At 31.2% G+C, this 11,617-nt stretch overlaps 1 protein-coding gene across 1 annotated transcript in view; it reads right to left on the reverse strand.

Annotated features, from left to right (window-relative positions):
• Positions 1–2,921: 2,921 nt before the first annotated feature.
• LOC149885607 (leucine-rich repeat serine/threonine-protein kinase 2-like) overlaps positions 2,922–11,617 on the reverse strand; it is a 13,683-nt gene continuing 4,987 nt past the window's right edge. The window contains exons 2-9 of the mRNA XM_090092723.1: positions 9,868–10,219; positions 9,051–9,681; positions 7,870–8,062; positions 7,031–7,444; positions 6,655–6,930; positions 6,274–6,428; positions 4,355–6,086; positions 2,922–4,019 (exon numbers count right to left, since the gene is read on the reverse strand). Of these exons, the coding sequence (XP_089948849.1) occupies positions 2,968–4,019; positions 4,355–6,086; positions 6,274–6,428; positions 6,655–6,930; positions 7,031–7,444; positions 7,870–8,062; positions 9,051–9,681; positions 9,868–10,219 (4,805 nt within the window). The 3' untranslated portion in view covers positions 2,922–2,967. The remainder of the gene's footprint in view (positions 4,020–4,354; positions 6,087–6,273; positions 6,429–6,654; positions 6,931–7,030; positions 7,445–7,869; positions 8,063–9,050; positions 9,682–9,867; positions 10,220–11,617) is intronic.

Here is an 11,617-nt window from a genome sequence, read left to right on the forward strand (position 1 = left end):
TGGTTTAGATCCAGCATGATACTACATTTCTCCAGGACAAGCTTGGGATGCTGCGTTTATTACTAAATTAGAACTGCTAACAAATCCTGATATTACTAAAGTTTGAAAAAGGAAATAGAGGTAGAACATCTGTAGCTTTAAGGGGTTGGATGGGCTATAGGGACACCGGAACATGTCCCGATTGGCCGATAGTGCAAATATTGCTGAATTGTAAAACATAAAGATAAGTGACACAGTGATTTACATATATAATTCAGTTGCATATGTCATAAGAGGCTAAAGATAGATGTTTCTACTCATAAATAAGCCACAAATGTATTCAAAAATGTCTTAAAACTGTATCTTTATCTGTATCAATATATATATATCGGTTTCTATCTCGTTAACTGAACTGTCCAGAAACGGACAGTTTACAAACAATAGAACTACAAATATACAACTGTAAAAAAACTACTTCCAAAAGTCGTCAATAGCTCCTTTGGAGCTAGTTACAACCCCATTCCCAAAATAAGGTTAAAGATACCATTGTCAAAAGAAATAACTGGAACATCTTGTTAAGAAAAAATGCTAAAAGTAAAACAATATATATTTATGATTAAAAAATCTTACGAAAAATCAAAACAAGATCTTTAGTAAAATGGGTTGTCAATCCAGGTTCATTCAACTCATGGATTGACAATAAAGATTTGTTTGACATTCCACACCAACAGTGATTTGCGCCTTTCTTGGGAGCTAAATTATGATCTGTTATTTGGGAATATGAAATTACCACTGTTTTTTATTCTTCTTCTGTCTTGAAGTTTTTATTCCTTTTTATTATACAAGGAAGTTTTTTATAAATGATATCTTTTAAATCTGGCGCTATGCCCTATTACTTTCAGCTCGACAATGGTTAAAGTTTGACCTTGTATTAATGAATGATTACATTAGTGAAATGGATAATGCTTATGGGGACATTTTATAGGTCAATTTAAACTATGGCATAAATTTTTTAATGGTTGAAATTTTGTTTTAATATTATGGATTAAATCAAGTCTGAAAACCTTCAATTCATTCTTTTAAATCAAAACATATTTCTATAAAAGTTTCCAAAAAAAGTTTCACAAAAACCATATTTCGAATTTCCAACCTTAAATCATGCCAGAATACTCAACTTTACCTCGCAGGCTAAAGGTGTTATATGGTTTTCTATTTTAATGATATTCATATTCATTTCAGAGTTCATTATTTTACTACGCTCATCCTGAGAACAGATCTTAAGAGAACATTTTAAGGTCCTTGAAAGCTCGTTTAAACAGTAACGTTTCTTTTCACCAGCAACTCTTCAAATGAGTTCTCGTGAACTAGATCTTTTGATGCCTTCCAGTCATCAAGGTATGCGTTGATTGACTCACGGTGATTGGCTAGGTCACTGTCCTTCATTATGGAGAACCAGATGTGAATAGCATCAGAGAGATGACAAGAGTCTTGGATTTTGCCTAAGGCAGGACCGGACTTTTTCATTTGTTCAAAAAAATTGCCAACTGCCATATATAATTGAATTTTGTCATCAATTTCCCAATGTTTGCAACCACTTTTTCATTTTTTCTCCTCAGATCTAGTAAAAAATATTTTTTTAAGAGCGTTAATTGCACACATCATCGAGCAACTCTTCTCCTAGTTTCTTACGGTTTGGGAGAATATATTCAAGCCGAAGAAGTCAAAGAAGCTTTTCGAACCTTTGCCCAATCAACTGAGTTCAATGATAGGCTTGACTGATGAAAAATCAAACAGCCTGGTCATCCAAAGAAACTCATTTATTTTGACTACAAAGTTGCTCAGATAAGAAAAATTCAAGATTTCGGCTCTCTAATTTTGAGATCGAGTGGATATTGGACAGAAAATTTACATTTTCGACTGAGCAGAAGCATTAGAAACTACAATAATTTTGATCATTGAACTTCTAAATTTTTCTTTTTAAAAAAAGGCTAGTTTTTAATAAGGTTTTTATTTTTGTTACGCAAGCATTCGTTGAACTTACAACGCACATGGCAAATGTGCGTCTTCAATTATTGCACAAGCTGATTTTTTTAAGCTTGTAAACTCTTTAACAAATCCTTCATAAAAATGGATAGCAGCAGTAACAGCTTTTTCGGTGAGTAAAGTAAATATGCGTTGGGCAAAAAACGAACCATGGCTATTTAACTTAATTGATTGATAGACGATTATGCTGACCGTGAAACGTAGATCAGGAACGGTAATTTAACTAATTTAATCATGTCTTTCGAAGCATATAAGCATAATACACGAGCGTGGTTCTTTTGGTGAAAAAAAAAACAGAACTGAGCGCAAACTAGCTTTCAATTACCAATTCAAAAAACGAACCTCCAAAATATCACGCTGAAGTTTGAAGTTGGCAAAGAAAATACAATTTTTACTCACTACCTCAGTTGCTCAGCTAAATTTTTTCACGTCAAAACTAGGAAAAATTGCTTCATTCAGTGATATTAAAAACACCAACGACGCTGAGTTGCAAAAAAATGCTTTTATTTTGTAAAACTCTCCTTCTACCGATTATCGAAAGGAAAGTTTTTTTTAAAAAAAATAGCCCTTGGAGTCAGACCTAGCGAAACCCCAAAGGAGTCACTATTTTCGGTCTTTTTAGATCTTCCCTAAGTCTTCACCTCACTCAAATTACCTTCTCTCCTCAACTTTCAATCATGAAAAACTAAAAGCCTATTGGTAGAGTGGCTGTCCAATTAAATTTGTATTTGTCAAAAACCATGTGAAGAACTTCGCAACCGGTAACCTTCCCCTCCCTCTCCCTCTCCCTCTCCCTTCTCTGCTTCCACATAGAACAGTAGGTTGATTCAAGAGGTCCACCAGAGTTGGCATAGGCCTTCTTTGTCTTCTTGAAGGACCTGTATATGAAGAAACACATGTAAAAGAGTTTTTTCCTTTTCTAACATAAAACTATTTACAAAAAATTCAAGTTTTTAAATTTTTATATTGGTGAGCTAAGAGCACGTGCCAAATCAAAATCACTTTTCTTTCTCTATCTAAACATGGAACATAAAGTTTACTCAATGAAGCAGTTTCATCCACTGGAAATTCTCCGAACTTGAAGATACACCCATCTCCAAAACAATTTTCGTTCAGTTCTTTGCCAGTGCTCACAATAAGATATTCAACACCATCTTTTCGATTTGGACAGTGAACCAATGCAAACTTTCTTGTCTCGCTTTTGTACGGATGGAGTGTTTGCAACAAAACCATTTTATTGAGACTCAGTTGCACTTCATAAATAAAAATATGCCCGCTTCCCGTTCCAACCCACAACATATTGTACACCGAACACATGCACGACACTCTCAAGTCTAACGGTATAGTGGAAGGCGAACAGTTTTTAATATCTTCATAACAATCATACTTAAACAGTTCTTTTATTTCTTCACTGTAAGAAAAAACATAAATCAAAGTGCAGCATTGAGGAGAGACAAAGAACACCTTTTCATTGCGAGAAATGATAATCTCGCGAACATGTTGTGTTGAGTGGCACGGCTTTATTCCTTCACCTTCGTTGTCAAATCTTTTGTAAATTATATATTGACCTGAAGATTTGATCAAAACTTCTTGTGAAACAGCCATTGCAGTCAAAGGTAGACTTTTTTGAAATTCAATTCCTTCTTCAACAAATTTACTGCTTAATAAATCTTTACAAGGTTTTTTGTAAAAAAGAATTTCATTCGATTCAAGTTTTCGACAACCAAAGAATACGTTATCACTATTTGAACAAATCGAATCAACAATCGCATCTTTCATCAAATGGTGGAACAACAACTTTCGAGTCTTGACTTCATAAATCAGAATCGTATCATAATCACTTCTTAACACGACACACAAACGGCTGCCGTCACCAACTGTAACCATATGAAGAACGGAAAAACTGTTCTGTGAAAAATCTTTTGACTCACTCACGAAATCCTGCAATTGAAACTGATTATCAATGTGCACCATGTTTAAGATGATAATTTTTGCACCTATAAAAAAAATACTTTTCAAAAAGTCAAAATTTTTTAATATAGTAAAAGAATAAAACGATTCTTTAGAAAAACACATTTAAATTTTGGGCTACTTTTTCATTTATAAGTTGTGTTTGACTCGATGAAGAAAGCTTTCGAAGTTATAAGTGACGGTAATTAAACTTTTAAAAAGATAAGAAAAAGAAGAATTAGAAAAGATTACATGTGGCTATAAGTTATGAATTTTCAAAGATTGAACAAATGAAAAAATAAAATATGCAGCTATAATTTTTAAAATACAAATTAAGAAAATGATAAAGGAATATTTACAGCATTTAAAAGAAAAATGTAACCTTTCGTATTTTCGCATGACACCCATAATTCATCAGTGCTACTAACATAACATATCTCACGTGGAGTATACGACTTCAACAGTTCCTTTATCCCAAAAATCAACTGAAACGCTGGAGAAAGCAATTGATTTAGAACAGATTTTGCATCGGGTCTTTTTGAGGGTTCTTGGTGCCACATCGTTGTCATTAGTTTAGTTAAATTTAAAAGCCCATAAAAAGCATTTGGACAGTCAAAAAACATTGGTCGATATCCTTTTCTGACATTATCATCTATTTCCCATGAATATTTAGCTTTATGAAAACTTCTTTGATAAGTAATTAACTCGTAAATAACAATAGCAAATGAGTATATATCAATACTCGACGTATAATCATCCAAAGATGATTTGAACGAAATCATTTCGGGGGCGGCGTATCCCCGAGTTCCTTTATATGTTTTCAAACCACAACGGCTCATGAAATTAGCTGTTCCCAAATCCGCTAACTTGATATTTACTTTTGCGTCGTGCTCGATGGAGAATACCAATATATTATCTGGTTTTATGTCGCGATGAAGAATAAACCTTTGATGCATGTGTGCAAGAGCGCTTGCAATTTGTTGGCAAATTCTAAACCTTACTATACGTGGAATCTCTTTAGGAACACTTTCATGAAGGAAAGTTGATAATGATCCATGCTCAGCATACTCAAGCACAGCGCGTAATTCCGGTTTAAGCGAGGCACCTAGAAATTCAATTATGTGAGGATGATGACGCAATTTACTAAGCATTACAATTTCCTGTCTCGCTTCATAAAAATTGTCCAGTAACAACCTGACATCGCTTTTATCGATAAACTTGTAACACTTTACCGCTACCTTTTTCCCTTTAAAACTTCCGAGGTAGATTTTACCATAATGCCCGAAGCCAAGTTCTTTAGCTTTGCAACAATCAATATCGGGCTCGCTAAGCTTAAGATCTTCCGCCAAATCACCAAATGTAAGGTCAGGACAATAATCGGCAACATTGACAACTCGAGGGGCATGATTATTGTCACACAAGACATTGCACAATTTTTCGTCCGAAGTTTGATAAATCGTCTGAAACAAATGGTGAATATCAAACAAAAAAGGAGGATCTATTCCGAGATAAGTACACACAGGACAAGCTAAAAAAGAATTTATTTCCGTTGAATTCGCAAGGCCTTCAAACCATTCACTTAAAAGTGTTTTAATATGATCAATTACGTAACTGAGTACGCGATAACCGAGTGGCGATCTCTGTACACATGTTTCAATTGTCTCTCTGTTCTCTTTTTTTGAGCTGGTTTGTTGTACAGAGAAATATAATTCAGGGTGATCAAATATCACTCCTTTATCCCAACATTTAATGAAGTTTTTGTCTAAAAGGTATCCAAGGTCCGTAGAATCCGCGAAGTACTCTTGAAAAGTCTCTTTCTTGTTTTTTGCCTCATCAGATAAGTAAGGTAAAAGCATTTCTTTCGTAAGAAACAAAAAACGGCTGATAAAGCGAGCCCAAAAGCCATATGGAATGTAAGGGAAGAGATGGTAACGAGTAAGTAATAGACGTGAATCGATGGTAGGAGAAGGTGCAGGAGCTTCTGTTGGTAATTTAGATGGTACTAGAATCCTATGATCATCTATCTCAGTGGCAACTTGGAATATTGATAACAATCTCAAGTAGTTTTTTACAACAATCTGATTTTCCCCATCCCAATCCTTTTCTAAAATGAGCTAAACAAAAACCAAATAACATAACACATTTAAAAAATTAATTTGTAAGAAATTTGTATTAAAAAATGTATTTGCAGATGTATCATGCACAAGTTATGATGATTTCTTTTTCTCAATTTAAACATACCATTTTGAAAAATACCATTTTACTTTAACTTATTTTTAGAAATTTTTACTGAAATACTACCGGAATTTCTTTTTTTTCCATTATTCCATTACGGATGAAGTTTTGGACACGGTCCATGGTAATAAATTTCGACATAATCTTACAAATCCATGACGGGCTTATAAAGTACATGTTTTTTAAATTATCATTAGGGGTGTTGAAGTGGAGAATTGTACCTACAATAATTTAAAACATCGATTAAATAATGTTAACATAGTTGTGACAAAAATCGTGCATTATGTGAAAAACTGCAATCTAAATACAACAACCTAAAATAAAGTTGTTTTAAAGGTTAAAGTAGGAGTATGAATAAAATAGAAATCTATTTATGGCAAAATCACATTGTTCAAAGAAAAAGGACAGTATATACGTTAAAATTGAAGAGCAGAGGTGCAGTCAAACCTGTAGTATGCAAAAATATAGCAGCAGTATCAATATCACTTTCAGAAAACTCATCTTGTTTACAAGTAAAAGACTTTGCATAATCAAGAAACCTTTCTCGGCTTAAAATCGGCATTTCATTTTCTATCGACATTTTTCTTACTTCCTCGATTTTAGTTGCAAGTTTCATATAGCTCTCAGGAATCATTCTTCCCATTAAGTTTTCGTCTATATATCTATTGCCGTATTTCATTTTTGATGCTTCTTCATAAATTCTAGATTTTAAGATTTTCATGTCTACAAAATAAAATTAAAAAAAAATTAAGCTAATAAAGCAAAGAAGAAACAATTGCGTATAAAATCAATTTTAAATCTAATATAAAAATTTATTATCTACCTTTATTGTAATCAGAGTAACTAGGAATGAGTGATAAAAGCATTAAAGGGATCCCAAGCTGGCGACGTCGCTTAAGATACCCTGGAATGGAATTCAAAAGATCATCGATTTCTTTTTTCATCTCCTTATTCAATAACTTCAAATCTCTTTCTCCTTTAAGAAGGTCTAGTTTGGTTGCGATGAACATTAAAGAGAAGTTTTCAGCCCTTGCAAAAATGCTCTCAAGCCAAGATTTCAACTTTTTTACCCCTTTCCTTTTGTCTCTGATATCCCAAACAATCAAATATAAAGAGGATTCAGATATAAAACACTGGTGTGTGACGTAATATTCTTCTTGACCTGCAAAGTCCCACACACGGAATGTAAATGCTGGCTTATTTTTGGATTGAATAGTTACATCTTGGATATCAACACCTAAAAAATATATTCTAAAAACAATAATCTTAGATGGTAGATAAAGGTTAACATGAGCTAGTTTAAAAAGCAGAGAAAATGTAGCTTTTCCTCATGTTTTGTGAGCTGTTTAGAGTTTGGAACAATTGTCTGAAGAAAAAATAAATGGCAAGAAAAGTGACTATAAGAATGATTATCATGAGAATAATTGTCATATGATTATCATGATTATAGTAAGCATCAGAACTAAACAAAATTTAATGCTACCAAAGTATTACCAAATAACTGAATATTGTTAATAAACATAATGAAAAAAATGTTAAGTATGTAATAAAGTATATAATAAACATAAAGATTAGTATATTACCAAAAAAATATGGCATTGCTGCAGCAAACTATCTAGATGTAAACAACTATTGGTCTACTATAATCTCAAACTAGCTGACCTGTTGTGTGTGAATTTATATTGTAATCCTTATTGTCTTGAAGCCTGTTGAGAAGTGTTGTTTTTCCTTGCTCCGCAAACCCAATAATCATCAGCTTCATAGTGTAGTAGGGTACTGAAGCCCTTGACCGAGCTCTCAAATAATTTTTTATGTGATGAGTACTTTTTAAAAATTCGGATGGAGGATCGATGATCTGTAAACAAGAATAAAAAAAAAAAAAATCAAAGTCACAGCAAGAAAAAATCTTTTAAAGCTAGCTAATATCTTTGAAATGCTAATTAAAAATCTTGAAAGCCACCAATAACATTTAAATAGCAAAAATTAAAAGAACAAAGCAAAAATTTCACAAATAATTTGCATTAAAACTTATAAAGATACTATCCAAGAAAAAAATCTATGATTAACTTAAAGAGAAGATTATTCAAACATTGTCCCTAATGTATAATAAATATCCTCTGGAAAATGAAGCATGTTGTAAAATATATTCTTTATTTCTCCTAAAATTAGCTGTCTCCTGTACCTAGCTTACTTTGTTAAAAAAATTTTGATTTCAGACCTCTGAGGACATCCCACATTACAGATTTTTTTTTTTCAAGTAATTTTTTGCCCAAACATAAATGTTAATATTTATTTAACAAAAAATATATTAAGGTTGTCCTCAATCCAAACTATGTATGTATGTATGTATGTATGTATGTATGTATGTATGTATGTATGTATGTATGTATGTATGTATGTATGTATGTATGTATGTATGTATGTATGTATGTATGTATGTATGTATGTATGTATGTATGTATGTATGTATGTATGTATGTGTGTATGTATGTATGTATGTATATATGTATGTATGTATGTATGCATGTATGTATGTATGTATGTATAAAAGTTAGGATTAGATGCTAAAGTGAATTGAATCTATTATCGAATCTCACTGATGGATTACACTGATGGTTAGATGACTTCTACCCACTCTTTCATGCATGAGTTGTATCAGGTGATACAATTTTAGGTAGGTGATACAATTCAGTTGTTCAGTCATAAAATTCAGTGAGGTTGATCAAAAAGGTTAATTTAGAAATAAGTTTGTTTTAATCAAAGAATATTTTTATAGTTTTATTTTTTATTAGTACTCAAAAGTAAAAATAATTTAACTTATCCAATAGGAAAAGACATCAAACCTTTAAACCTTTAATGATTAAATCATTAAGAGTCTCCATTCTTCCAATATCAGCAGGTATCTTTTGAATACCAGAATTTCGACTAATATTTAGAGAAACAAGACGTGTCAGTTTAAAAATACCCTTTGGAAAATTATTCAGTTGATTTCCAGCAATATTCAAATTTTCAATTGAAAGACCATCAACAATCTCTGGAAAATCTTTAAGGCAATTATCCTCCAAATTCAAAATTGTCAAACTTGCAGACCATTTTTTAACATCTGGGAAGCGACTTATTTGATTTAATGATAAGTTCAAAGTAGTCAGTTTTGAAAGCATGAGTAATTCTGGGGGAATCGATTGCAGTTTATTCCCTCTAAGATTTATATCAACAACATTTTGAAGATAGGTGCAAACATTGGCTGGAAAACACTTGATTTTATTAAAAGAAAGACAAAGATTAGAAATTTTAATAGATTGAAACCAATCTTCTTGAAGGTTGCAAAGATCTAACTCATTCCAATTGGCTTTTTTTTCCATTAAATACACATGAGACAAAAAAAGTTTGACAGCTTCATAGTTTTTTACTTCTTTGCTACATGCAAGACGAACATGAATCACAAGATCCTCTTTTATTTCATGAATGAAAGATCTTAAATAAACAATAAACAGAAAATAAGAAAATAGTTTTATAATGTAGTTTGTTTCACTAAATACTTCAGGTATTACAGTTAAAATTAGCAATAACATTTTAACAACTTTAACATACATATTCTAAATGATGTAATGTGCTTTTACAACACAACATGATGTTGAATTATGACAAAAATTCTATTACCTTATTTCAGATAATTTTTCTCGAGTAACATCAATATCAATTGAACCAAAATTTTCTTCAGAATGATTGATAAGAAATTTTAGAAGATCATTGAAGAGCTTCAGCACAGCATAAAATAAAAGCACTATCAATGTAGTTTTTGAACTAGTAGGTTTATTAATAGACTCTATTATACATTCTTTTATATTGAGGGGTTTATATACAATAATATATCGAACAGCATTATAATTATCATTATCAACTGCTATTTCAAGACATTTTTGAAAAAATGTTTCTTCAACTGATTGAGAATCTAAATTTTTAAACTTTCTGTAAAAATCATCATGCTTTTGACGTATGGAACGATAAATCTCTAAAAATGAAAAAAAACTGTTAAAAATAATCGAAAACATTTCCTTCGAAAAAATATTGTGTATTTAAATAGTGTTAAGTATGGCTTCATAAACAGAGTGAAAACACTCAGTAAGGATGCACCAAATGGTCAGCAAAACTCAGCATTCAGTTTGACCAAAATTTTGACAAGTGCTCATTTAAAACCATTAAAAAACTTTTTAATAAGTCTTAACCCTAAACCTTTAGAATACATATCTCAAATGTTTTTTAATGAATTTGAATTAAGTCTACCAAAAAGCAACTTTTTTTTCTCTGTGCCCCTGACCATTTTTAGATATGCAAGTTTTAGCATCCCTTGGGTTTTTGTTGGGCTACTGATATTTTTTAAAATAATACTCATGTAACTGAGCAAAAATGAGCTGCATTTTAAAAATCGAAGCAAAAAAACTTTTAACACAAATGCCAAAACTTTTTAGAAGTTATTTCTGTTAAGTTTAACATAAATAATATTAATATACAGAACTGGAAAGCAGAGTGGATCAATGCTGAGTGATTATTTGGGTTCAAAAATTTCACATCCGTAAGTTACCAACATTGCAAAGATGAGCTGAGATATGGTCTGTAACTTAAAAAAAAACAACTAGGAACCTTATGAAAAAAAAATTTTCTTTTGAATTGCCAGTTGTTTACTGAAGCATTAAAATAATTCTAAACAGAATTTTTACTTTAACTAAAATATCTTTACATGTATTCAAAAAAGATTTTTACTTCTTTAAATCACTGATGTCACTGATTTTGTAAGTTCTTTTAAATCTCTTTTTGCTTTTTTAAACAAAGTTAAAAAACACTCTCTGAAGTTTTAAAAAAGATTTTAATAGTCTTTAATATGTACTACTTAAATCATCTACAACTTTGAAACAATTAAAATTTGCAAACTTTACTTACATAATGCTTTAAACTTTCCAAAATAAATATGGAAATTACAAAAGTTTGGCAAAAACTCTTAATCAAATGTTCAGCTTCAGTATTTGGCAAAAAACTGAGTCAGATGCATCCCTACTCATTAGACTTGCAACAATTCTCATTACATATGTGGTTTTGATATAATCAATTTATAAAGTTAGACTGCAGTTGTTATTTCAATTTTTATGGTTATTACTTTCAACATTTTTCTGAGGACCATTAAAATCATATAAAATTTGATTTAGAATAAACTTTATTAGACTATCTATTAGGCAAGAGTGGTAAATTAAAACTTTCAAAAATGTAATCCGCTACCTTCATTTAATACCAATAGATGAATATCAATTAACATTTTTCCAGCAACAAAAACATTTTTAATGCTTGGTGTAATATATTATAAAAAAGACTATTTAGAAATAAATGTACTGGGAATTTATATGAAAAAAAACATTTT

Source organism: Hydra viridissima, unplaced genomic scaffold (assembly GCF_058129835.1).
Source record: "Hydra viridissima isolate aposymbiotic clone 2 unplaced genomic scaffold, HvirCarnegie_v1 scaffold_7, whole genome shotgun sequence".
Classification (NCBI taxonomy): domain Eukaryota; kingdom Metazoa; phylum Cnidaria; class Hydrozoa; order Anthoathecata; family Hydridae; genus Hydra; species Hydra viridissima.